This window comes from Meriones unguiculatus, chromosome 11 (assembly GCF_030254825.1).
Source record: "Meriones unguiculatus strain TT.TT164.6M chromosome 11, Bangor_MerUng_6.1, whole genome shotgun sequence".
Taxonomy (NCBI): domain Eukaryota; kingdom Metazoa; phylum Chordata; class Mammalia; order Rodentia; family Muridae; genus Meriones; species Meriones unguiculatus.
This window is the reverse complement of record NC_083359.1, coordinates 253,792-281,422: the sequence shown is the minus strand read 5'-3', so window position 1 is coordinate 281,422 and position 27,631 is coordinate 253,792. Positions and strand designations below refer to the sequence as shown.

The 27,631-nt window shown below is 48.0% G+C and overlaps 2 protein-coding genes across 9 annotated transcripts in view; both read right to left on the bottom strand.

Moving 5' to 3' along the window:
* Positions 1 to 3,452, bottom strand: part of Pitpnm3 (PITPNM family member 3) — an 84,742-nt gene extending 81,290 nt beyond the window's left edge. The window contains exon 1 of one of the 4 annotated variants that reach the window (XM_060363360.1): positions 3,238 to 3,452. In XM_060363360.1, coding sequence (XP_060219343.1) covers positions 3,238 to 3,259 — 22 coding nt within the window. In that variant the 5' untranslated portion in view covers positions 3,260 to 3,452. The remainder of the gene's footprint in view (positions 1 to 3,237) is intronic. The other 3 variants (XM_060363358.1, XM_060363357.1, XM_021641655.2) reach the window with 3 other exon arrangements.
* Positions 3,453 to 21,666: 18,214 nt separating this feature from the next.
* The window catches only part of Kiaa0753 (KIAA0753 ortholog), a 52,261-nt gene continuing 46,296 nt past the window's right edge, over positions 21,667 to 27,631 (bottom strand). For all 5 annotated transcript variants that reach the window (XM_021641664.2, XM_060363344.1, XM_060363343.1 and 2 more), the window contains 3 exons: positions 27,177 to 27,297; positions 26,542 to 26,766; positions 21,667 to 23,307 (listed from right to left, as the gene is read on the bottom strand). In XM_021641664.2, coding sequence (XP_021497339.1) covers positions 23,190 to 23,307; positions 26,542 to 26,766; positions 27,177 to 27,297 — 464 coding nt within the window. In that variant the 3' untranslated portion in view covers positions 21,667 to 23,189. The remainder of the gene's footprint in view (positions 23,308 to 26,541; positions 26,767 to 27,176; positions 27,298 to 27,631) is intronic.

The following is a 27,631-nucleotide window of genomic DNA, read 5'->3' as shown; positions in this document are numbered from 1 at the left end:
GTTTCTGCATAGCCTAAGAACCCAGGTCTCCTACTTGCACTTGGCTGGGGACAAACCAGCCCTTCTGTCCCACTAGGGTACAAAGAGAGGGCCATAGCAAGGTTCACAGGAAGGGACGGGCAGGACTGCTGGCAAAGGCAGAGCAAGCCCTTCCCAACAGAGGCAGCTCCCATGCTGGCAGCCCTCCAGCCCCCAGAGCTTTCACATTGTGCCAAAGGGATTTGTCCAAATGCACAAATCTTACTGCCTTTCTGTTGGTCCCCATGTTCTCTAGAGTTCCTTCTGACCTCTGCACTAAGCCTCTAAGAACCTGGCACCCCAGACAGCTGCATTTCTCTGTAGCAGCCTGGAACATTTGCTTTTCTCCCCTTTATCCAGCCTCCCAGCCTTTGTTCAAGCTTCTGCAGAATCAGGAAACCTGGCTCTTGCCATTATTTTGTCCAAACTCTGCTGGCCCTGAAGATCCAGTTAGGGAACCCAGCCTTCACTCACTGCTCCAACCTGCTGCCTCCTCTAGCTCAGGGGTGGCTCTGTATAAAAAAATCATCATTTCCTTTATAAAACGCCAGTCCTGTTCTCCCCACCTCCTTCTCACAATCACTGTTTTTCATCCTGTCTTCTTTGTCCACTGAGCAAGACCATGAAGTGTTCTTCCTCTCCAAGTACTGGAGATGGCTAACTGTAATGATTCCTGTGTGGCTGAGATTGCCACACAGAGGTTGAAAACTGGTAATAATCAAGTTGGATCTACTCTCTGCAAATTAATCTCATCCTTTCTGGGATCTGATTACATTTTCTCTTGTGCCTGGGTTCTCCTAGCTACACAAAAGCCCTTGAACTGCCTTCCTTCCACTCCTGGCACAGCTGGCACAGCTACGGCTGGATGCTCAGGCTATGCACTGTACAGCTCTAGCACCATCATTCACCATGGAGTGATGACCTGGACTCATCACATTGGCCCCAGCACCCAAAGCCATCTCCTCCCTCAGCAGCCCAGTGTTCAAAGAAACTCCACACAAATTGGGAAGCAGCCCCTCACTCATGGGCAGGATTTCCTACAACCTCCACTCTAGGCCTGCACAATCTCCCCTCACCCTAGTCTCACCTCTCAGAGTGGAGGCCTGACCCTTCTGCCTTTTGATCTGTAGCTGATAATGAACTACCACCTCTCTCTCTCTCTTTTATGCATCCTTCCTTGGGCCTCAGTTTCCCAGTTATGAATAGAAGGACTTGGCTCCCTCTCTTCCGAAGCTTATCTATATAATTCAACATAAATGTGGTTGGTGAGAGGAATTAGACTTTCCTCCATACTATGCATTTTCAAGTCACTGGGTTTAGGCAGCTCAAGAAGAGAAAGGATGTTTTCAAGCTGATAAGTTGCCTGGAAGAGCTGAGAAGGGAAGAGTAGTCAGATCTTGCCAGAGGTCATCGGCAGGGCTCCTTGGGGTGGCAGCTGAGTAAGGGACAGAGGCACCAGGAAGGTGAGTCACAGAGGAGAGGAGTCTGGCTTGCCTTGAAGGGAAGGACTGAGTGTGAGATCCAAAAGTAGTAGAGCAGCTCCAGACAGCAGTGCTGGAAGGCCTGGCAGTTTCTATACCCTCCACTGGGTGCTATCCCCCACGGACCTCAGCCGGGGGCCTAGAGGCCCACCAGCAAATGCATAGCACTTGGGGCTACCCCTCTCCCAGAATGAGGAGGGAGTGGAAAGATTCCTTAGTGTCCAAAAAGCTTGGCCTCACATCCAGGCTTGGCCCAGCCACCGTGAGGGAGTTTTAAAAAGGGGAGTGCCTGTCTACCTGGGAGGATCATGGGGCAGTAAATGGCTTTAGCAGATTCCTTGGTGCACAGTGCAAGAAGGGCTTGCTTTAACTGCCGTTGCTGTGGTGGTGGTGGTGTCCTGGCAAGAGACTTGGATCCAGGCATTCAGACCTGTGCACGCACATGAACAGAACACATGCAGAGTGGGCAGCAGAGACCCATGCTCTCCCTTTGTGAAGAGCAGGGGTGGGAAGGGACCAAGACAGGAGAAAGAAGGGGCAGAGAGCCTTTTCCAGCCTCCTGGTGTCATTTCACTGTGCCTCCCCCAAGAGGGGAGGGGAGGGAAGTGGGAAAGGGGTGTTTAGGTGCATTGGTTCTTCTGTCTCACACAACTAGCCTCTGTCCCTGACAGGATTTCTGTGTAATAGCTGGAAGTATCAGGCACCTGAGTCACAAGGCCAGTGCATGGCTGAGGATTGGGACCTGTCCCAGAGTCCCAGGCAGCTCAGTGGCACTCACATCTAGAGTGCAGATAGGTGACCACATTCATTCCATCTTTGCCATGCCCATGGGTCTTGGAGAGGTGAGGTTCACACCAGGCCCCACAGGGATGGCATGGCACCTGCCAACGTCACAGGCTGGGTGTGAGTTCATGGCAGATTCTCACACACCAGCTCCCAAGCTCAGGACTGCTGGGGCCAACCTCGCCCATATGTGGCCAGCACTATGAACACAGGCTTTCCTCAGCTTGGCCTTCCAATGCATTGAGGGGGCTCATTTCGCAGAGTGAGGAGTGGGGGTCTGACTCACTCAGGGCCTGGCACCAGAGCAGATGCTGGTGAATGAAGCCTGGCTGGATGAATGAAGGAACGACTAACACCCACTCCCTGCAAACCTGGGCTACAGCGCTAGGCTTGTGGAAGAGCAGACAGAGCCCATGGGACCCCAGCAGAGGCCCCGCCTGCTTAGCCTGGCACCTGAGGCTCTGCCTTGGGGTCCGGTGGGGGGCAGGGTGCTCCCGAGCTGTGAAGTACCCCTTCAGCAGCCTGACCGTAAACCCGGGTCTCCTGAATCAGCTGGTAGCAGGGGCTAGGGACTGTCGCACCCAGGATACAGAGTGACAGAACAAGGGGGCGCGTCCTGGTTTGCGTGGCGAGGCGTGGGATGGATCGGCGGCTGCGGGACATCCCCTTTGAGTCCCGGCCGGGGTCTACTCCCCAGTTTCCCGGAGGGCAGCGACAGCTCCTCGCTGTCAGAATGGACAGGGGAGCGGCAGACCTGACCCTCTGCAGCGGGGCGAGCGAGATGCGGTGTCCCGCGAGGTGACCGGGGGCGCGGGAAGGACGCGGGGCACACGGAATCCTTATGCACGCCCGGAGGTCCGGCCGGGTCGCCAAGGTCTGGCGCCTCCGCCCACCTGGAGAGGGGTTTACCTGGGCCGCCTGATCCCTCCCGCCGCTCGCCCCGCGCCGCGCTCACCTGCGCCTCCCGCTTTGGCCATGTCCGGGGCGGCGGGCTCCGCTGAGCTGCTAGCTCCCGGCCCGGCTACGGCGCCTCCGGCCGGAGTGGACTCTCTGGGCGCCGCGCCCCGCGCCCCCGCCCCGATCGCTCGGCCGCCTCCACCGCAACCGCCGCCGCCTCGCCGCTCCCTCCCGCTCCCTTAAAGGCGCCGAGCGGCGGCCGCGCCGCCCCCCTCCGCGCCGCCGGGGAGGGACTGACGACGGAAGGCGCCCGACACCGCCCCCGCGGGCCCGCACCCCCGCCCGAGCCGCGCGGCCACCGCAGCGCGCGGGAGGCGCAGCCCACCGGCTGCGGCCACCGAGACCACGACCCGCGCGGAACGGCCGACGTAGGCAGACTCGGGATCACAGCTCGTAGACGCTGCGGGCTGGGCATGGATGCAGACACGGACTGCGAGCCTGGGGCGCAGTGACCCTGAGCCACGGGCGCCAGAAAGAGGCACTCCTGGGGCAGGAACAGCCTTGGGAGAGAAATCCAGGGAAATAGGAGCTGGTTAGAGTCAGTGAAAGGGACAGGGTGAGAGCAAGGAAGATTAGGACTCAAGAGATAGAGAAACCTAGAACGAAGTCTCGCAGCGATGAGAAGCAGCGGGGACTTCTCCATCAAATCCGACTTCAGGGGTGCTGGGTGCTTGGATCTGCTCTAGCCTCAAAGGAAAAGGGCTTTCGTCCTGTTAACACTAAAGGACCCATGAAACCTGCAAACCCCACCTACTGGTCCAGACTGAGCAGGGTTAAGAGCGGCCTGGCAGGAAGCAGTGCTCCCACTAACACTTTTTTCATGGAAGTGCGGGCATTCTAATTAACAGGCCTACCTGTTTGTGGTTTCTGCCCAAGTCAGGGGATCCACAGAGATGGCCAGTCATTTTAGATGGGGCCTAGATGATTGAAAAATAGGCCTTAACTATAGGCCACCTCTGGGAGCTCTGTGGGATCAGCCTTCTGCCTGGCTCCCTGATGCTGGCAGGCTCTTCAGAGGATGGCTGGGCCTCACCTGATCTCTGCTTCTCTCCAACAGTCTACACCAAGCACCCGACCTGTGCACCAGATAGTTCCATCCCTGGGCCAGCCAGAACTTTATTGTAGCATCCTATCCTCTGACCCATAGGAGCAGAGCGCACTTAGGGCCTCTGTGGACACTTAGCCTGTACTGGGCTTTGACTCCCCGAGTCTATCCACATTAATCAGCCCTTTTTCTCCCTCTCCATTCCACCAAAGGCAGTGAGCTCAGTGCCTCATGCAAAAGCCTGTCCAAAACTTTCACACAGAGCTAGCAGCAAAACAAAATAAAACAAAACAGTTCTTAACCTTAACAGAAGTCTCATGCTTGTCTCTCTCCTTTCCCCTGTCCTTTCCTCCCTTCCCCTTTCTCCTTCCCTCCTCTCCCTCCCTCTTCTCCCCTCCCTCCCCACCTCTCCTCTCCTCCCCACCTTCTCTGCCTTCTGATGCCTCATCCACCAAACCAGTGTTTCCTAGGATCTTCTCTGCATACCTGGCTTCACTCAGGAAGCTAGCCACCATACTTCGGCAAAGATTGCCTGTCCTAGTTTTAGCTATGAATGTCTCACTTCTCAAGAAACCCTTTAATCCCAAGGACTCCAGAGTCAGACAGCAACACAGACTCCTGTAGACATGGAAGTTCAGAATCCCCAAAGTCATGAATTCAAAGCTGTACACCAGCTTGTGTCACTAGCAGGGATGGCACGGATACCCCCTTTCCCACCCCTGACCCTGGAGAAGACGCCTTTCCCACAGGAGAACTACAGTGGATGGGCGTTAGAGCCCTCTGTGTGTGGCTTCCTGTATGAACTTCTGTTAAGTCTTGATGGGCCCTCTGGGGCATTATGTGTCATGCCCAATTTACACAGAGGGAACAGAGGAAGAAAATTCAGTGTCCTACAGAACTCCATTTCGGGCTGAGCTCTGTCCCTCTGGGTCTGCTTGTCCTCACACTCCCCTGAGGCTGTGGGAGTTTCAGAGGCCTAGCAGCTTGTACAATGTCTCAATTTGTTCACCTAGTCTGTGGGCACATGAGTGGTGACAGTGACACCACTGATTACAGAAGACATAATGAACCTGTCACAGAAGGGACACAGCTGGGCCTGAGCACTACCCCAAGTCTTGACTCACAGCAGGACCATGATCTCAACAGCCCTGCTTCTTAGGCAGTGTGTGTGTGTGTGTGTGTGTGTGTGTGTGTGTTGGGTACATGTGTGCATGTACATATGTGTGCACATGACATGCATACACATGAGTACATGTGTATATGAGTACTTGTGTTCACATCCACATGCACACAGACCCAGGAAAAGACCCCTGCTTACAGGTGATGGAACCCCTCAGATCCTTCTCTGAATCTAGTCAGTGACCTTAGGAGGGGGTTGTGTCAAACAGATGGGCACTTGCAAAGCCATCCCTCGGCCTCCCCATTCCATTCTTCAGATGGAACAACAATGGACCAGAGCGGCCAGGTGAGAAAGCAGACTGGCCTGGTCTCTCAGGCAGCTTCTGTGCACACACCTGGAGTGACTGCTTTCAGACAGAACAAACACATTGGGGGCTGTAGAGTATAATGGGAGTTAACTTCTTGCATCAGAAGAATCATCCTTAATTGAAGAAAAGAATAACTAGCAATTTGCAGCAGCTGACCTCCTTGGCAGTTGGAGGGAGGAGCTGGCGCCCACTAGTGGTGTCTCCTAAGCCTCCAGCTGCTGGTGGAAGAGTGATTGTGTCAAGGCTTCCTTCTCTGAGTTCACAGTGATTCAGCCATCATGGTGGCCAGCCACTCCCCAGCCCAAGTAGATATGAAAACCTGGAGAACTGGGGAAATGGAACAGGGTCCAGGCCAAGCTCAGGCATAGATGTGGTCCAAAGGTAGAACTCCAGGCTGGTGGGCAGGGGGATCTGGTCTCAAGATGGCTCCCTTACTAGCCAGCCCCCAAGCATGAATACCAGTCCTAGAGAAATGGTATTCAAGCCGTTGGCATGATAAGCAAGATCGGGGAGCCAGCATGACCACAAGGAAAGCCAGCCAGGCTGGTCCAGCTCATTTTCTTTCTGGATTTAGTTGTAAAGGCTGATAGAGTTGGGCATTACCACACCATCTGGGCATGGGCACAGCTTCTGCTCAACTCTCACATGGCAACTTTGAGAACAATACAGTGAGCCAAGGGCAAGATGATGACCTGATCACATGGTGTGTCTCTGTCACTCTGGGATGGACTCCAGTGGAGGGTGGCCTTGGAGCCCATCATGCCTGTTAGCAAAAGCATACCCAACCAAGAGGCAGAGAGCTGTCTGGCAGGTACATGGCGACTCACAGTGACCTTCAAGGCTGGGGCTATGAGCCACAGCCAAGAGGATGAGATGACAGGAACAGACAAGCATACCTGAGGCCTGGTACCCTTTCTCTAAGTCTCTCCCAAACTCCCAGCTTGTGTTCCCGCTTCCAGGCTTCCACAGTCTCATTTCTTAACTCCCTCTAAGGCCTAGCCACTAGAACATAATTATCCTTGGACCACCAGCAGCTCCCTTCCCCAGGGGTCCTCTGGCTGGCTTTGGCCTTTGTCGGCCCCTCCTTACTGGTTCCCACACTTCCAAGTCCCTCAATTGCCATTTATGCCTGTAGACCTCCAGAACAGTCCCACACCGAGTTTCTCTCAGGAACTCCTAGAGCAGCTCTGGGGGATAGCTAGCTTCTCATCCTTTCTTGCTTGCTTTAGGCTGTCCCATTTCTGCCTAGAGTCCAGGACATAGTGTAGTGTGCCCTGTTCTTGTGCCCTTCCTTCTTCTCCTTCACAGATGGATTTACTGTGTATGTTCACCTTTATCCCAAGAAGGGTAGACCATGCCTGTCCCAATATCCATGGTGAGGGCCATCCCCCTAGCTATATGGGCATCCATGGCCTTACCTTCAAGGCAGATGCTTTAAGAAAGGCCCTGTGTCATCCAGGGGCTCCTGAAGAAGCAGGAAAAATCCCATTATGTCAACCCGAGATCCTGGTGTATGAGGATTGCAGGCAAGACAGCTCCCTACCTCATAAACAGGCCAAAACCACTTTCTCATCAGTGTTCTTCCCATTGTTTTTTCACACTGATCCCACCAGAGTGGGCTGCAGAGATGAGAAGCTAGCTACATGTGCACCTTGTGTGTTCAAAAGATGCTGGAGACAAGCTGCTGAGTCTATTGAACTGGCCAAGTGTGGTTGCCATCCTAAGAGTTAAAGGACAGCTGGAAAGAAGAAGGAAGGCAAGAGGAAAAAGGAAGGAAGAAGAAAGAAGGATCCTGTTGAGCTGAACCTAGTCCGTTGCTTAAATATATATATATATATATATATATATATATATATATATATATATATATAATTGTTTGTGGGGCTGAGATGGCTCAGCAGTTAAAGGTACTTGCTGCTCTTTCAGAGGACCCAGGTTAGGTTCCTAGCACCCACATAATGGCTCACAACTATCTCTAACTCCAGTTCCAGTGAATCTGACGGCCTCTTCTGATCTTTGTGAACACTGTGCACACACATGGTGCACATACATATGTGCAAGCCTAGCACTCATACTCATGAAATAAATAAATGCAAAAAAATTCAAAATACTCTTTATGATTAGGGCATATGCCACAAACACCATGGCAAGCATGTGTAGGCAGTTCTCTCCTACCTTCACATGGGGTCCAAGGCTCAGACTGAGGCCACCCAGCATGCAGTAGATGAACCAACTCATCTGCCGCTTTGTCAGGTTTTGATTTCAGAAACTGTGTTTTTGGGGTTTTTTTTTGTTTTGTTTTTCACCTTAGTGGTCTTCCATTTTACTGGAGTAGTGCTGGTAGATAAGATTTGGGAGAGGAGGTCTCAAGAAGTGATGGGTGTTTCTTTCTTTCTTTCTTTTTCTTTCTTTCTTTCTTTTTTTTTGAAGGTATCAGGGGAGGCAGGGAGATGATGCAGCAGTCTTAAACTGAAGGCCGGTAGGTGAGGGCTTACTTCATGCAGCTGTCCAGTTGGCTCTGCCAGGACCTGTCTTCCCTGCCCATGGAAATGATGACACGCACAGTTTTACTCTATCATGTTCTTCTGCAGGTGGGCCTGTGTTTTGCATTTGTTTGAGGTCCTGACTATTAAAATTGGCCCCAGGCAAGTACTGATGTTTTCAAATTATACCTGGTGCTGGGTGAAAATCTAAAACTCCCAGCAGCATTGGCTTTCTCCTCTGCACTCCTAGAAGTGCCGGGCAGCATAGAGTGAACCAGCACTTCCAGGTGCTCTGACATTACACTTAGCCATTCCTGCTTTAATACAAACACACCCCACTTATTTATTATAGATTCTAGGATGCAGAAAATCAAACACAGTTGTACATGATAAGGTAGTGAAGAAACAATAGGTAAATGGGGGAGGGGTTACTCATTAATTCAGCACTATCAGCCAGGGCAGAATAAACTATGGGACTGTGTAAATAGACTGTGTAACAGATGCGGCTTTATCAGCATGTATTATGCTATCTACACATCTACAGGTATTATGGCTCCTGTCTACCTGACACAGGTAAGGTTTGCCTCTCTGACTTTGCAGCTCTGGAATCCTTCATTGTTTCTATCTCTTATTGTTCTTGTCAAGGACAGGGGCACACAAAGTGGAGAAACCCAGGGGATTGTGGAGGCCCAACGAACTGTTAGTCTTTTTGTTTTTACCCAGGATGAGCAAGGCTTGGGTAGAATAGGGTCTATTGTGCTTTCCGGCAGCCTGGCATCTCCCACCAGTCTGGGCACCCTCTTTTATTTACCTCCAAATCCCCTCCCCCCTTCTGAGGATCCTCTCCAAAATGTGCATGTTTTCTAGTCTGACTTCAAGCTGTCTCCATGTACATGCATGCAAAGACACTAAACAGTCAAGTGTAAAGGCAGTACAGAGACAGTGGGGCATGCTGGGAGATGCAGCAGTCCTAAGCTGAAAGATGGTAGAAAGAGAGCTTACTTCACGCAGCCATTCAGTTGGCTCCCAGGACCTCTTCCCTGCCCAGCTCCAGAAGAGTCAGAGGCAGGCAGACTTCCATGAATTTCAGGCCAACCAGGGATACATAGTGAGACCCTGTCCCCGCTGCCCCAAAGACATTTCATTGGGATACCACATTGGGTAATATTTGCATCTTACTTTTCCTTTTGTTAGTAGTACAGTTTTAGTTAGTGTGTATGGATATGTACATGCTTGCATGCTACATGCAGAGTGTGGCATTTAGAAGGCTAGTTTAAAGGGTTGGGTCTCTCCTTCCACCATGTGGGTCTTGAGGATCAAATTCGATGCACAGGCTTGCCAGCAAACTCCTTCACTCATGGAGCTATCTCACCAGCCTTCCTTTTAATATTATCTTTAAAGTTTTCTTTTTCTGACAGACATTTATATAATATTTTGAGACATGTATACATTATACAGTGATGAAATCAGGATAGTTAACATATTCGTCGCCTTAACCACGTAGCATTTCATTGTAGTGAGAACCTTCAACATCTTCTCTTGTAGCTAATTTGAAATATGCCAACACTGTTCATAGTCACCATCCTGTGCAACAGAATGCCAGGCAGATCAATGTTTGATTTGTCTTATTCCTTTTGTCAGCTGCATACTATTTTGTTTCACAGTGTACTTAATTTTATTTCTCTAATTTTCTCCAAATAACCTTTGAGGGTTCTACACAGTAGCACAATGAGAACAGCAATCTAATCTAATATCCATTCATTCCCACTAGATAGGTAAGGTACAAAAAGATCAGGATCACTTCTATCTCATACATGAAATAAATACCTACTGCTCTTGGCCCGTTCCAATGTGAAATAACTCAGACATGCATGCTTTATTTCCACAAGCACCTGGGGCATTATAACACTGTCTGTGTTTGATTATAAGATATTAAGACCAGTGGTTCTCAAGCTTCCTAATACTTTTACCCTTTAATACAGTTCATGTTGTGGTGACCCCAAACCATAAAACTAGTTTCTTAGTTTGTTACTATTTTGTAACTGTAATTTTGCTACTACTATGAATAGTAATGTAGATACCTGATATGCAGGATATCTGATATTTGACCCCCAAAGGGGCTGAGATCCATGGGCTGGATAAGACTGAGATCCATGTTTTGATATGTAGCCTAGGACCCCACTGCCCTTCCCTGGAGTCAGAGTCTCCTGTAGGCCTGGCTACAGCTGCAGCCTCATTGAGTCTGGAGATAGAAACACCTTTGCTCTCCATGCTGAAGCACTTGTTGCCCACTACAAACCTTTACAGGAAGAGGGAGGAACACAGAGAGTCTGAACAGGAGTCATAATGGAAAGGCATCTTCTACAACAGAAATGAAAACAGCTGGCAAAGTGCTTGCCTAACATGTGTGAAGGCCCAGGGTGTAATTCTGTGGGTAGAGGCAGGAGGATCAGAAGTTCAAGGCCATCCTCCACTACCTGTTAAGTTCAAAGGCCAACCTGAGATACAGAAGACTCTGACTCAGAATAAAAATAAAGCAAAACCAAACATGAATCTCAGGCCTGCATGTGAGTAAGCATCCCTGGCCTGGTGTGCATAAGGCAGAAGAGAGAGCTCCACCTCTCTCTTGTTGGGAAAGAAATCCCTTCACCTGTAGAGAGTCTGCTCTGGTTCCCTAACTTTGCCAGCTGGGAAACTCTTGGCCATGTTAGCTACACAGTCTCTACTGTAACAACACGTTTTTATTAAATAAAAACAGTAAGAGTAACAGGTGGGTGAGGAGATCATGTTTTAGGAGTGTGGTTATCGCTTTTAATTTTTATGTCAAGAGAACGATAGACATTCTGACCATGCTCATTTTAGAGTAGTCAACACTTAGAGAGGTTCAACATCCTTCTTGAGACTCCACAGCTTGTGATAAGTGACAAAGAAAGCAAACCCTGAAGTTTCCAATGCCCACTCTCCTTTTAACCACAGAAGGGAAGAAGACAGACGACCAGTGAGATGGCTGCAGATAAACATGCTTGCAGCACACTTCTTACTCAAACTCCAGTTCCATCCTCAGAATCTGAGATGGAAAGTTGCCCTCTGATCTCCACATCTGTGCCATGCCTACACGAACACAAAGACAGACAAACATCATACGTGCACACACACACACACAGGAAACTGAGAAACTGGGGCTCTGACACCAGCTCCCGCTGTAGCGTTGGCTGTTCACACTGGTTTCTGTGTGTTTCCTTGTCTGTGCTTGCTGCAAGCCCACTGGTCCCCCAGGTTCTCAGAGCCTTGGCAGCTCAGATACAATTCTGCGGTTTTCCGAATCCCCAAGGGAGGTGCCCTGGCAGGTAGAGGCTCTGAGTCAGCAGGATTCTCTGGAGCACAGCTGTAAGCGCCTTTCTCTGGGCAGAGGCCTCCCAGGGCTATCAGTTCAGCTGCTAAGCCGGTCTCCCAGGCAGGTCTCCCAGGCTGCAGGGCTATCTATTCATATTGCAATTTGAATGTTTCTGGTCAGAATGACTAAAAGGCTGAATTTTACAACGGTTTTGAAAGTGAATTGACTCCACTTATTAAAGATATACTAGATTACATGCCGAGGCAAAGGACACCCCAGGGACTCCTGGTATCACGGAGATGGGAACATCCCTTTCCCAGCCACTTGGCAAGCTTCAGTGAGAGACATTTCACCAAGCAGGTGCCAATTAAATTGCAGGGGGAAGGATCAGTCCATCAAGGAAATATCTCTGCCCAGAAAGGCTGCCAGGGAATAGAAATGTGGTTCTAGAAACCCGCCCCCCCCCCCTGGTTATTTTATATAAATCTGTCCCCAAGGGCAGGAAGCAAAGGCTAAAAGTAAAGTGTTCCTGTGTGCTTTCTCTTTCAATCACAGAATTTATTTACCAGGGCACAGAGAGGGGAGGGGCCAGACAGGCTCAGAGCACCTGGTGAGTGAATCCCACTCAGGCGGCCTCTTTCACATTAATGAGGGAGCTGATTTGTTAGAAGGGTGGATAAACTTGCCTCTGCCCAACGTACTGCAACCCAGTACCCAGCACCATGCTGCATGGTTGAGCAAGCTGGAATCCAGGTGAAAAGGCGACTGTAAAACGAAACAACCCTGTGGCTGGGGAGGCAGCTCTGCCAGTAAAGTGCTTGTTGTAAAAGCATGGGTACCCGAGTTCCAATCCTTGTTGTCCTCTAGTTGCGCAGCAGCACTGAGCAGGCAGAAAGGGGAGGATCTTTGAAGTTGGCCAACTAGTGCAGCTGAATAGGTGAGCTCCAGGTTCAGTGAACAACATCAAGCTCAGACAGCAAGGTCATGGTTGGGGTGGAGGATGAGGGTGGGGGAGGGAGATGGGGTGGGGTGGAGGATGGTCGGTGGGAGTGAGGTCAGAGAGGGGGATGGCTGATGAGGTGGGACTGAGAAGACTGCTCAGCAAGAAAAGCTCTTCCCCCGAAAACCTGAGGACTGAACTTCAAATTCTCAGCGCTCACGTTGGCAATTACAGGACTTTCTAAGTGTAATTCCAGCATGTGAAGGCAGAAACGGGATCCCCTGAGCAAGCTGGCCAGCTAAACTAGCTGAATCAGAGAGCTCTTCATTCAATTAAGAGGCCTCACCTCCATATTTAAGGTGGAGCAGTTGAGGAAGATATCAAAAGTTAGTCTTGGTCCTCCACATGCACAAGCATGTGCCACCTACACGTGTGCCTCCACACCTGCAATACACCTGCACACATACAGTGAAGGAGCAGTTGAGGAAGACACCTGACATTAGCCTCTGGCCTCAGTACATACACACATAAACAACTGCATGCACACAGGCACAAACATGTGAACAGAAATGACACACGCACACACAGACACAAACACAACTATGACAGTAATAATACCATAGTAACCTGAAGAAAAGAACCTCCAGGCTCCTAGTTCACACTTACCCAGGAAGCTTCCCTGGCTGCTATTATTTCTGTCTCTGTGTCTGTCTGTATGTCTGTATGTCTCCCCTCTTCCTCCATCCTTTCTTCCCTCTCTACCTCTAAGAGGAAGTTTATTTTCAGGCCTCTGCTGCCAGGAAAATTCTGTTCAGGCTGCCTGGCTTACAGCAGTCACAGGTTCACATGACATGTGTGCTCCTATTGTAAGAACACTCAGGTTCTCAGAAGTCCCGAAGAGCTGTCAGTCTCTTGAAGAGAGTAAAAGGAATACCCAAGGTCTGGCTTAGAAAGCAGGAACCGAGGCAGCTTGAGAGGGTCAGGAGCTGCAAGCAAGCATAGCAGCCACGCTTCTATGAGCAAAGATCTTGGCCAGATAGCACCTCTCCTTACACGCCAGAGCATTGGGATGATCTCAAAGCCAGGGGCTCAGAAAGGATCATCATTTTTGCATTGCTAATTCAGGCCAGGCCTGGTTGGTCAATGCTAGGATGGGTGAGTGCATTATACAAAGAGGAGGTAGTGCAGCCAAGACCATCCTAAGTGTGATGGGAACTAGCGCTGTGAATTTCAAACAAAAATAGTGGGGGTAGCTCATCACATAGACCCAATAATTTCCCAAAGTCCTGCCAAGGTTAAAAGTTACCGAGAGCTTCAGGAAACACAGCAGCACCCTCTTTGTAGCATGTGAACTGAGCCAGGCAGGTACTCTGAACCTGCAGTGGGCAGTCAGCAGAGCCCCCGGCAGGAAGGGGTCCAGTACACCTGCACAGGAAGCTGCAGCCAAGGGGTCTTAACCTCCAGGTGTTAAACACGGGTCGCCCTAGCCAGGCTATCAAAGAGGCTGTAGATGTCATGTTGGGTTGATACAAGGTGTGTGAAGTTTTCAATATCAGGACATTGTTATAGTTCCTCATGGAGAAATAAGAACATCTACGATTTTCAGCTGTCTGAAGTAGAACTTAACTATAAGCAGTGTGCCAAGATCCTGTAGACCTCAACTGGGAAGTGATTTCTCGATCCCACCCCAGCCCCTGCCTGTTCCCCTGTTAGTGAAAGTATTATAAATTCCTGGGGTGGGGGTATGAAGTGTTTTTTATTTTATGCATGGAGAGTAAGGAATAGCTAACCAGTCAGAGGAAATGCTGGCGAGGTGGAACCAACCCCAAGCTGGGAAGAAGGCGCGCACACACACACAGACTTTCTGTGATTTCCTGGGACTCCCACCCCACTTTGGGCTTTTGTTCTCATCTGCAGACAAGAGTGTAATAACTTCCCTTCTGCCTCTGGGTAGGATACTGAAAAATGCTAGGTTCAGGGAACACGCATAAATAGCTTTAGAGTGTTGAAGGGTGGGGCCAGGACCCTAAAACTGGACAAGAAATCTTCTATGTGCATGCAAGGCCATGTGTATGTCACACATAAGTATATATAAAGAAACATGTGTGCACTCATGTTGCCTATGTTTTCACGCATATGCTTGTGTATATATGTGGATACTTTTATGTGATTATTTGTATATGCATTTACTTGTGTATGTGTTTCTAAGAATCCAGGGTTTTAACCTGATGTGTTTCTGTTTTTCAGTGGGCCTTGCATGTGCTACATAATGGCTCTACCACTGAGCTCTACCTCATCCCCCCCCTTTTTTTTTTTACTTCTGAGACAGGGACTCCCTAAGTTGTCCAGATTGGCTATGAACTCATAGCCTGAGCTTGCTCACACTTGTGCTCCTCTCCTCATGCCTTAGCCTCCCAAATAGCTGGGATTACAGGTATGCCCCAGCATATCAGACTTGATTGGGTTTTAAAAGATCCTGACATTTCAAATTAGCAGTAACTCCTGCTTTGATCCCTTTGTTCAAATGGAAACAGTCCCTTGTGTCCATGTGGGGATCTAGGGCTTGCTCCTGCTTAGAGCTGTAAATAGGTACCAGTTATTTAAAAGCTTTTGTGGGTGAGCTCTCTGGCCAGCATCCTATCTCACAGGCTCAGGTGGCCTTTAACATATACAGGTAATAAGACAATACAACAGCATTCCCCTGTTGGTATCAGGCTCCAGCTCAGAACAGACACATTTACAGAGAAAACATAGGTCTTGAAGACCCAGCCTGGACCGTTCACATGAAGACCTGACCAACCATTTATGACCACAAATGCCTGGATTTTCTGAAACTAAATGCTACCCAGAGAGCTGCCTAAATGGGTGACAAAGGCTAGAGGGCTGGGGGAAGATTGGGCAGCTCTTAGACTTGCCAAGACTCCATTACACAGAGCAGACACACAAGTCAAAGAGTCAAAATAAGTCAAAATAAGCTTGCAGTGCTTTGTAGTGCGGCTCTCTGCCTGACATAGCCACTCCCCTACCTCTGACATGGCCACTCAGCCTTCAGTATCTGCCCCTCTGCAAGGCCCTTCACACAGTTCCCATTGTTCCCCAACCTATTTTCTCATTCACTGTAAAAGCCAGGCGCCTGCAGACTCTTTCCAAGTTTACTGTGAGGCTGGAGTGTATGTAGGATTGGGTTTCCTAGGGACTGATTAACACAGATGGAGCACTTGGCAAGGGCCTGGGGCTCCCAGTAGACTCCCCCATTTAGATATGGAATAAAGATTAGAGAGCTGGAGGGCAATCTAGGGCAAACCATGCTTTCAAGGGAAGGGTGAGGGACGAGGGGGTGGAGGGAGCTGCCTATTCCAGTTCAAGGACATCTTGAAGCTGGATAAAATCCCTTGCCAGAAGGAAAATATGAATAAGGCTGAAACCATTGCTGCCACCTAACATTCACCTAGCCTCCTCAGGCCATGAAGCAGGATCTCCTGTTCATTTGCCCTGAGATGACGTGGAATGGCTTCACCTCTGAAGCCATCCAGCACACATACTGTCTGAACCATGCAGTACATACCTGTGTCTACCTTCCTCAGGACATTAAAACCTTGCCTGTACAGTCCCCTCTGCTGGCAGGCCCTTTCCCCTCTTTCAAGGTCTAATTCAAATACCACCTCCTCTAGGAAGACCATTCCAACTGCTGTCCTCATTCAGTAGAAATGAATCCGTTTCTTCTTTTTTCTTCTGCTCTGTTTTCGTTCTGCCTGACCTTGTATTTCTATGTACACACTGAACTTTAACATTAGTGCAAATTGCAATTTGTCATTACCTCATCTGAAGACAATGGTATGTTTGTTTAGCTTCTGTGTTGGGACTGAACCTTGGATCTTTGGTGTGACAAGGGCCTACTCTATAGCCTCTACCAGGGAGCTAGTGCACTTCTTTCAGGTTTACTGGTCATTTTTGCTTGGCCAGCACCAATTCCTCCTGTCTCAGAGAATAGGGCCTCCGTTTTCCATGCAGGTACAGTTCATATTGTTCAGATGATGGTGAGCCTTCCTCTGTTCCAGAGGACAGGTGTCTCTGACCTGACCAATCAGAGCAGAGGGGTTAGGACTGTTTCTCCTTACTGGAAGTGGCCAAAGCCAATGATCCAGGGGCCATCTTGGAAAGAGGAAGGTCTTTGTGCTGTGAATGCTAAAAGCTGTTTGTGCCCATGTGGCTCCATGTGGGACCTTGAATTTTTGATCCTCTGTGCTGGGATTACAGATGTGCACCACTGTGATGTTTACTTGGTGCTTGCAACTGAATCTGAGGTTTTGAGCACGCTAAGCAAGCATGCTACCCACTGAACTACAGCCATTAAGTGGACTCTTAGCTCAATTAGCTGTCAAATGCAAGTGCAGTCTTCATTTTTAGTGGGAGTGAGTAGTTGCTGTGGTCCTGCTGTATGGCTGCCACTGTGTTTGGTTCTGAGCATATGAAGACACTGAGCCATATATCCTCTCTTTTTGAGGCAGCCAGCCACAGAGTCCAAGTTCAAGTCTAGCTGCAGGCACCATTTTCTTCTACTCCATCTCCTAATCTGCCTTACTTGTCTCCTACTTTCTTGCTTAGGCTGGACCCTGCCAGAAGCTGGCTTTCATTAAGCATAGTAAAAATCAAGTCACTCCATCACCTGGAGGCTGGGTGCTCTAATTCTGCAACCTCATTTGACTGTCACACTAACAGTGATACAGAGATTATTATTCTATTCTACAGATAAAACTGTAGCCAAGTGAGCTGAAGATTTCCCAATCACAAAGTAGTCCTCATCAAGTCTGGCTTGAACTCCTGTTACTCCCCTTGTACTGCAGTGCCCTTCCCCAGACCCTGGTATCCAGGACTGTGATAAAGTGAAAGAACACTAGATCTGGAGGTTAAAGATAAAGATTGATAGTTCTGGACTAGTCACTGTCTAGATGGCCCTAATCGAGTTCTTCTTCCATAAGCTTTAATTTCTCCATCTGTAAAATGGGACTGGTATCACACCTACTTCATATGGTTGTGATCTACTTTAGAAAGTTCTGGTGATCCGGAGGCCCTAGACAACACATGGATTTGAGGCAGAACAGCAGACCAGCTCAACAGGCCCCAGATATTCTGCCCAGAGGAGCAAAAAACAAAGTTAGGAAAGTGCTGCCAGGTGTCCAGATGGACATGGCAAGGATCCACACTGGACAGGAAGCAGGAAAAAACAACAAAAGAGGTCAGGAGAGCATTCCAGAGCCCAGCTTCTTGGTATATCCCAAGGCTCCCTCCTAACAGGTTCTGTTAAAAAAACAAAAACAAAAAACAGTGAATAATTATCAAAACTTACAGTCAGGGATGACCTGTGTTCTCATGGACATGTCCTCTATTCTTCATGATAACCTTAGGCAGGTGTCATTTATTTTTGTCCCCATTTCACAGATTAGGAAACCAAGGCATGGAAATTACAGGGGATCTTAACCACCTAACTACTTATTGATGGTACATAAAGGGGCTGTTATATGATACATATAGAGAACAGCATATAACTAAAGGCACTTAGGAATTTTAAGACCATGGGTAAATGTGAGGCAGTGTTAAAAAACAAGTACAGCCTCTTTTGCTCTCTAAATAACTCCATTAGGGGTCAGTGATGATTAAAGCCCTTTGATCTCACACAGTATCTTGGAGATGTGGCTCTCCTGGGAGATCTTTAGGGACCTGAAGAATTTTGCAAAAATTCTAATAGGTGGCCCAGTCTCCATATCCCCCAGTCCCTGCTTTCTGTGTGCACCTGAGTAATCAGTGATTGCTGGGCGTTTCTAGTAAGCTTAGATTTGGTGAACCTGAGGTTGGGGTGTGTTGGATGGCAGGGTCCAAATGGCCAGAACTCTTACCCTCTGGAACACAGATACCTGAGCCAGAATCTCCTTGGAATTTTCCCATGCGCATGGGCTGTCCTGCACTGAGAGGCAGATTAAAGATACTGAAGGCCCTACCCCAGCTGGGGGCAGGAACATACAACGGGGCTTTTCAGTACAGGCCCAGTGACCTGCAGTCCACAAGTAGGTCTTAGGAGACCTCACCAAGACCAAGAAGTCAGAGGAGTAGATGGGTGGGCGGGATGCTTGGGAAAGAAGCTGAGGAGGAAAAATGCCTATCTAGGCTGAGTAAGGAGGCAGGTGTGGAGAGCTGCTTATTTGTCAAGCTGCTTAACAAAGCAGTGAAAACATGTTTCCACCCTGGCCTTCACCTTAAGACAGAGAAAAGAAGTTTCACCAAGTTCCTTAAAACTTGTTTGTGTGATCTTGGACCACATTTGTTATAGGGAATTAGTTTTAGAAAACAAGTTTGGCAGTTCCACGAACTTCTTTCTTGTATTGATGTGACTTGTTTTTGCTTTGCCTATAAAAAAGGAATTGTGGAATAAACTCACACTGCAGTCTCACTGACAGCCCTCTTGAGCTGATCTCATGTGTAGTGTGATTTTGCTTTATTTCAATCCTCACTACTCCCCACTCAGGAACTGTTCGACTCTGCCAGCGAGCTCCAGCAGGCAGGGACTAGGAGAAAGGTGGGGGAGGGTGTCTGGCAAGTGTAGGTAAGAAACCCAAAGAGCAAGAACAGAAGGGAGCAGGATAGAAGGCTGTAGTGAAAGCAAAGGGCCCATAGTAGTTGCTGCTGGTGGGGTGGAGAAAACATGTTGTGTAAGAGAATATCTGTCAGAGCACAAAGGTGGAGGTGGGCAGTCTGCCTCACAGCTCTGCCCCAGAAACTGCCAGAGTGCCTCACGGCTGTGCTGCAGATAGTGCAAAGCCACTTTAAAACCACAGGGCAGGCCTTTGGAGGCTCCCCACCGATGACTTTAAGGTATTGGAGTGGGAAAGGGAGAGACAGAAGCCATAGGACCCAGGGCCAGTGGAATAAATGATTCTTTGGGAAGAGGCTGGATCTTGTTGAGGCCTGGGCACAGATGCCCTGGGAGGGGCCTGCAGCAATGTCAAGAGCCACTGAAAGGAGAGATGCTAAGGTCTTCTCTAGGGCCATTCTTTGTTGAGGATACATGAAATCCTGATGGAAAAAAAAAAGTCATCAAGAGAGACTGGGCACATTCAGCATTGTAGGAAGGGCAGAGGAATGGAGGGACACCTAATAGGGTGTGTGTAAGCTCTGGCTGGACTGAAGATACACATGGGGCCCTGGGTGGACTGGTAAAAGCAGAATAGCGCCTATGTTATAGAAATAGAGATCTGGCAGGCTAGAGAGAGGACTCAGCACAGCACTCCCATGGGAGGAGAAGATGGGCTACTCACAGGAGTCAGCATGGGAGAGGCCCTTTCTAAGAACCAAGAGTAAACATAGAGCATGGCTGACAGGAGCCCTTCCAACCCAGGCACATACTGTCGGCTACAGAAATACATACCCATGCTGAAACTGACCAGAACCAGCTCTAGCACCAACTGAGAGCGATGGGAAGTCAGCCTTGATAAGGATGTACAGCTAGACCCTTGCCTTCTGCTTTGCAAGCAGAAGGGGCTTGCTTAGAGGCAACTTCCAGAGCAGTGGTTCTCAACCTGTGGGGTGTAACTGCCAAAAGACCATCAGAAAACAGATATTTATATAATTCACAACAGTAGCAAAATCACAGTTGTGAAGTAGCAATGAAAATAATTTTACGGTTGGAGGTCACCACAACATGAGGATATGTATTAAAGAGTTGCAGTATTAGGAAGGTTAAGAACTACTGCTCCAGAGAGTACCTCAGTGGTGACCAGGAGTCATAGTGAGGATACAACTCCTACCAGTGTCACTAATCTAAGACACTAGCACTGTACTCAGGGGACACGATGAGCTCCCTGATATGGATCTGCATCACCCTTCCACCTGTCAGCCTGTGGCCACTGGGTCCCCTCCTAGCATTGCCTCCTTTGCGCACTCTCAGGGAGTTCCACAATCAGTGATGCAGGGACCTAGACTTAGTGGAGAGAAAAGGGCGAGAACTTTCTCTCACGACACTTGATCCTCTTCCAGCACCCCACCCTGATGCAGGAAGGGCAATCACACCAAGGAGAAAGGGGAACAGTCACCTTCCCTCCCCCACTCACCTCTCTTTCTAATCCTGTGCCCCGTATCCAATTAACAGGAGCAGCCAGACTAAGGCCCAGGAGCAGCTGGGCCAGATATCCCCTAGCTCCCCACCTCCCCCAGTCTAACAGAGGGAGACAAGCTTCCCAGAATGAGCTGGAAGCCAATGTAGTGGACCCTAGGGACTAATGTGCACCCTCATAGATGGTCATCTGCTGGCATCACACAAGGTCAACAGGTATCTGTGGCCTGTACCCTGATCCAACCCCTATGTATTAAATCAAGTGAACCTGCAGAGCAACAGCACTGGGCTAGGCAGAATCCCTGCCCTCAAGTCTATCTAAGACAAGGCTAAACAGGTGAGACACAGTCTGGCCTGGCAATGAAAGTCAGCCTATGGAAGGGAGCACGAAAGAGCATACAAGCATCTCAGTAAACTGCGGGGAGCTCTTGTAGCACCAACAGACTCAACTCATGCATGGTTCTCTAAAACATGCCATGAGAAAATCGAAGGAATTAGAGAATGACTCACATGTGTTCATGAAGCAAAAATTCTAGTGGTCTGGTTGCCAGGCTGTATGCAGGGGAATTTATAGAGTCAGGGGATTTAATTCCCATTTCCAAATCCTTATTCCTTGTGCCTCACTTCTGTGTCTCACTGAGGCTGCCGTCTGGGCTATGAAGCAGACCCTGGGCACAAGGCAGGGATGAGTGAGGCTCAACCACCTGAGCTAGTGGGGATCACCTTGTACAGGAGGCTGGGCCAGACCTGCAGGGACAGGCTGCAGCAGGAAGTACTTAGCAAAGGCACTGCTCCAGAAGCAGTGTCTGGGGATACTAAAGTGGGGACAAGGAGAGGTGGGAGCACAGTGACATAGTAATTTTCATGGGAGTGAGTGATTCCATGACCATGGTATATCTCATGAACACTGGCTAGCTGGCCCAAATTACCCCTTCCTGCTCGAATCTATTAATGGGGGTGTGATTGTATCTGTCTCACACAGAGTACACAAGCATTGAGTTAGTGCAGAGAACACCTTTAGAGCAATACTCTAGTATGTGCTCAATCAATGTTAGGTTTTATTAGCATTTATTTTTCTCTGAGGTGGCAAATAGTCCACTATGTTCATATCAAATACAAAAGTATTCTCAGTGGTTTCTGTAAATCCCATTTCACATTGCCTGTGGGAAAAAGGAAATGTAAATTATTTCAAATAGACATGTTCACAATTTAAAATACTGAGTTTATTATTTTTTTTTTAATAAACATAGTAAAAACTGCCATACAAATGACTCTACACTACCAATGACAAGTGCTTCTATTGGCTCAAGTGCACACGTTTAACTCTCCAGAATGAAGGCCTATGAATCCCCTGATGCCCTTTACATTCTGAGGTTATGTAATATTAAGAAGGAAAATACTAAATAAAAATCAATTTTGCACAAATAAGTATGACCAAGAAGCTTAAATCACCACTGGAACTTCTGGTACTTCAGAAACAATCCCAGGAAGCCACTCAGGGGCACCTGTAGTAGCTAGATTCACAGTAGTCCTTGGGTATGCCTTTTCCTTTGTTCTTCACATTTCTTTCACCAAACCTCATGAAAATAACTGAAGCAAACTTTTTTTTCCAGGCAGTTGCCTCATTTTTATGCACATTCCTTTTCTTTTTCTTAACTCAGAGTTTCTAAAAACCTTGGCATAGGACCTATGACCTTCAAAAGGCCAGGTGAATGTCTTTAGTCCTCTGGACAGTTCAGAAGTCTTCAAGCCACCCACTTACCTCCCTCCAGAAAGTCTTCAAGTCATCCCCTTAGCTCCCTCCTCCAGACTGGATGCTCTGTGGTGAGAAGAGAAGCTTCTGCCCTCTGGGAGAGTGAGCTGGCATGGGGAAGGACTGCCCTCTCCTGTCCTCAAACCTCTACTGCATTCAGAGAAATGCCTTTTATACCAGCATGTGTCAAAATAGCAACAAGTGACTATGAGGAACTGAAACAGTGTGAAAACCCCTTAGGAAGTGAGCCTTGGAGAAAGATGTGCTTGGCTCCGCCCACTTCCACTGCTGCTGAGCAGAGGCTTGGTGGCACTCCCACAGTACATCTCCCATGGTGTGCCACCCAGTCCTGTACCCTGTGACAGTGTGAGGAATGGCACTGACCAACAGGAGCCAGATGCTGGGACCAAACAGTAACTACATTTGGGTTAGCACTAATTCCCACCCCCACCCCTGTGGGTTCAACAGAGGCTGGAATCCCTATGTAAAATATCTTTATCCATTACCTTTCAAAACATTTTGATCTCCAAACTGAGTCAGAGGAATGAACACACCATTTCAGTAGCAAAATTATACATTCTGAAAATGTACCATTATAATCCTCTTGTGCTCCTCAGGCACTAATAAATATAACACACCCTTTTATAACTTCCAGAACCATTGCCAAGACAGAGAGTACAGTGTGAGGATGACCTCACTGGCATTTCTCTTCAGTGGGCAACTGAGGACAAAGATTCCCCTTGGGCTGACACGGGGTGGTGCTGTCCCTCCTGCAGTGATCTGAGGGCCCTGCCTGGACAGCTCTCATGCAGCGGCCTCTAGGAACTCTGAAGTGAACACAGCTTCTGCATAGTCTTCACACATATCCTGCAGTTCCGCGGCCACGGCCCCCAGCGCTTCATCTACCAGCTCATCTGAAAAGCTGGAAGACAAAGGACACAGCTGAAGGCGTGGGCAACCAAACACGGAGCTGTTCAGTATTCATGAAAACCTAGTGAATCAACTCAGAAATTGTGCAAAGATCCAGAAGCCCTGAAGAGCCAAGATCATTCTGGAGAAGAAAAAGGTGAGGGGTCTGGTGCTCCCAGAATTAAGATGGTAGTACCTAGATCCCCATACCCTGCAAGAACACCAAAAAAGACAAAAATGGATCTCAAGATGGCTAACAATAGAGGTAACTGGAAATAAATGATCCAATCCCCGCTCAGAGAAGGTGCATGCTTTCTCTGTGGGAAAGGTCAGGGTTCTCCAAATCCCAGATGCCTACACATACACACATGTACACACAACAAAGAGCCATTTTCATTTGAACTGTTGGGACAGTACGCTGCAGAGCTGGTATCTCTCAAGAACTTCAGTGTGTCCTAGAAAAGACACCACGTAGACAGCTGTGGTAACTGCTAAAACCCATCATCTAATCTTACCTATAGACTTTATTCAAACCTTGCCAACCATCCAAATAAGGCCCTTAAAACTTTTTATAGTCCAGGATCCAGTCCAAGCTATTTAGCTGCCATGCCTCTTTAGACTACTTTCATTTAAAATACATTCCTCAGTCTCTTTCATGACCATAACATTTCTTGAAGAGTAAAGCTTCCCCCCGCCACACTGTCCCCATATCTAGGGTTGTCCAGTATTCCCTTACAATCACCGTCAGCTACATATTTCTAGAACAGATGCCAAAAAAGGGATACTGCTTCCCCACAGATGTTTGTCCCTTTAATGATGACTACTGACTTTAGCCTCTCAGTTGTGATGATGTCTGCCAGGCTTCTTCCTTATAAATCACTATTTCTCCTATATAACTAATACATAAATCATATGGAAATATTTTCAGACTTAATTGGGGTTTGTAGGGCTTCTTATGTCTTCATGGCCTTTGTTAATTTGGAAATGATAGCCACTGTCTCTCTGGTTATTGTTTCAGACTCATTTTCTTACTCTCCCCTCCTTCTAAGCCCATAACCTCACTATATAGACCACACTGCTTGGTCTTCTGTTTCTAATCACCTCATCTTTACTTTTTTATCTTTAAGTTTGCCTTTCTGCAACACACACACACACAGATCCATATTCCAAGCTTCCAAATTTCTCTTCTGCTATATCTAATTTGCTACTGAGCCTATCCAATACATTCCTCATTTCAGAAAGCATATATAAAATATTAGCCTCAGCTATATGTTTATATTTTAATTAGCTCCCAGTCCTCTGGCAAAATGCTAAGTTGAGTCTTTTACTTCTATGTACACACAGGCAGCTATTTGAGTCTGTAAACAGCTTCACTATTTGGAGCTGCTGTGGATGTGCTGTTATTGTTGTCTCTCTCTTCCTATTTTCACTATAAAGTAGACACTGTTTAAGTCTCCGCTGGCGACATGATTTTCCTCCAGAGAAAATATGTTTCTTTACACACAGAGTCTGGGGAACATCAGCATCCAGAGTCACCTCAGCAACTGAGAAGATGTGGCAGTAAGTGGAAACCCTAAAAAGATCCATTTATATCAGGTCACCTGAACTTACAGAGAATGCAACCTTTCAGGGCTTCAGTTGGAAGTAACACAAGGCCTGGTGATGTAGCTTAGTAGTAGAGTAGTGGTCTAGAATATACAAGGCCCTGGGTTCAATACCAGCACCAGAAACAACAAAGTGAAGAAACTTCACCAACCTTAACTTGGTACTTTTGGTTCCAACCTGTGTCTTCTGACCTGAGGAGGCTGTGGCAGTGTTGTCCTCCAGAGTGAACTATTCAGCACCACACTGTGGGCTGAGCCGTCTTCTCCAGGGTCCTGCCCTAGTTACTCTTCATTACCTAGTTTAGTATCTTGATGCCTTTAAGTGTACACATTTTATTTTTAATCTAGCTTTTCTATTAACAGTTACCCTCAGGGATGAAGCAGTCCAAATCACTATGTGTGTCATTTCTGGAAACAGAAGTGACCACTTTGTGTTTGCTTCTCTCTTTATTCCCACTGCTGCTTCTCCACCAAACTGAGGGAAACACACATGCACTTCTCATTCACTGAGCACAGCACGCAGCATAATGTAGGGTTTCCTTTCAGTAATATGTTCCTTAAGCAACACCCCTCCTGATGCCTGCCCCCTGTCTTCCTTTCCCAGTCTGGACTGGCTGTTTCCTATGCTCACTGGCAATTTCTCTGTAACTGGTTTTAGGATTTTTCTGGATGTCCTGTGTTGGAATCTAGGTGCCCTGAAGTCCTAAGTCATCTTCTTTCTTAGTGCACATCTTGCCCTGGGCAACACATGGCCTCCAATAACTTAAGGAGAAACAGCTCAGGATATAACAAGCTCATAAATATATATAAAACAAGAATGAAAATAAGAGGCACATTTAAGGAAAAAAATACTATTTAGCTCAATGAAAAGAAACACTTTGCAATTGTAATAAAGTGGTACTCAGAGGAGGTACCTGGAGGTAGAGGAGGTGAGTAAGAACTGTGCAGTCAGAAGCTTGCTGGCTAGTGCAAGGCCAGTGTGTTTCAGTCATGAGGGTTTCATAATGTCTATTTTCCTGCCCAGCAAAACTTGTGCTTTCTGATGGAGTACATTCCTCACCAACAGCATCAAGAAATCAACCCCAACTTGAGTATTTGTATTCATACATTGAAGCCCTAACTCCCAATGTGATGGTCTGAGCCTGGAAGGAAATGAAATTCAAATGAGGTCACAAGAGTGGAGTCCTCATGATGGGAATAGTGCCCCAAAAGGAAGAGACAGAGGACCTCTGTCACTAGAGGACAGAGCAAGAAGGCAGCTGTCAGCCAGCCAGGAAGGGAACACTCACCAAACACTCCGTTCTTAAGATAACTACCAGCCTCCAGACTGTGAAAAAGACAATCTTGTGTTTCAAGTCTCTCAGGCTACAGTGTTTTATGGCACCCTGAGCTCAGCCTGACAGTCTGCCTGACAGAAAGACACCCAAGGGCACTCTACTCCTCCCAGTGGCAGAGCCCAAGTTGTTTTCATGGGCCCCTGCTTCTGAAGAGCAGTTCACAGGGGAGGCTGCCCATGAGCAGCAACTGGAACCCCAGAACCACAAAACAAAGAACGAGTCCTTGGTCAGTCCTTTCTCCAGCTCCTCTTCAAGCTTAAAATTTGGTCCTTGGCCTATAAACAAAGATACAGAAATTTTACTGACCTTTCAGCTATTAGCCATGGGTTGAAGGAGCCTATAGCCTCATGAGATATGAGCCGCAGAAAACGCTCAAATCGACTGCAGTAATCACCAATGCTGTGCCGCATCCCTGGTGAGACAAAGAGGAGAGTTCGGCCTTCCTTCTGATGCAGATCTTCTCCAATAGAGGGAAAGGAGGACTCCCTTTTCTCTGATCCCTCCGCTGTTCCCACACTTTCTTCCAGTGAGCTGAGAACACAGAAGAATGAAGGCATTCAAAGTTAAGAAAGGGCAAGCTGTTCCTATACTATAATAGCTGTCTTCCTCGTACTGAAGGAAACTCAGCACCCTACCACCATTGGCTACTCCCCCTCCCCCCCCTTTTTTTTTACCATAACAATCCCCCACTCTACAAGCATTCCTGATCCACAGAAGAAATAAAACTCAAACTAACTGTTAGCACAACTTGTATATGCAGACTGAAAGTCAGCTAAATGCTGCCAAGTGTCCTGGAGGCTTCCTTACAAGGCAAGTGTTCAATGCCCGCCACAGAACCATTGTTTTACCAGCCCATCACAGAGTTTGCAAGACCTGGCTCAAAACAACTTCTGTCACATGGGAACTAAAGGGATGCAGAATTTAGTGTCACTGCCACTTACTTGGCATTGCAGGGCCTTTCTAACAAGATGTTCACATCTGGGTCCTTGGGAGTTGCTGTCTTGGTGATCTTGATTGGATGGGGAGCCAAAGGCCTTTCACTTACTGCTGGGATATTCTGGTCTAGAAAGGACAGGGATAAAATGACTGTTGTCAAGAAAAAGTGTGTCCTTCTTAAGAGTGTGGTAGTAGCTAGTGAGCTTTGAGGAAGTCTCAGCTATCTTTCTCACACGCTAAGAGACAGGCAGTGGTGTAGAGGGGCTTCAAACACAAAGGTGAATTTTAAAGTTACAGAGAAACAAAAGTCTGCAGTCAGAAAGGAGCACTACTCCCCAGCTCTACAGGAGACTCTTTGCCCAGTCTGTGCAAGGCTTTAGGAGACACCATTTTACTGGGACCCAGCTGCCAGTCAAGGAGTTTGAAGTCATGGAGTTTGTTTTTTAACCTTTAAATGCTC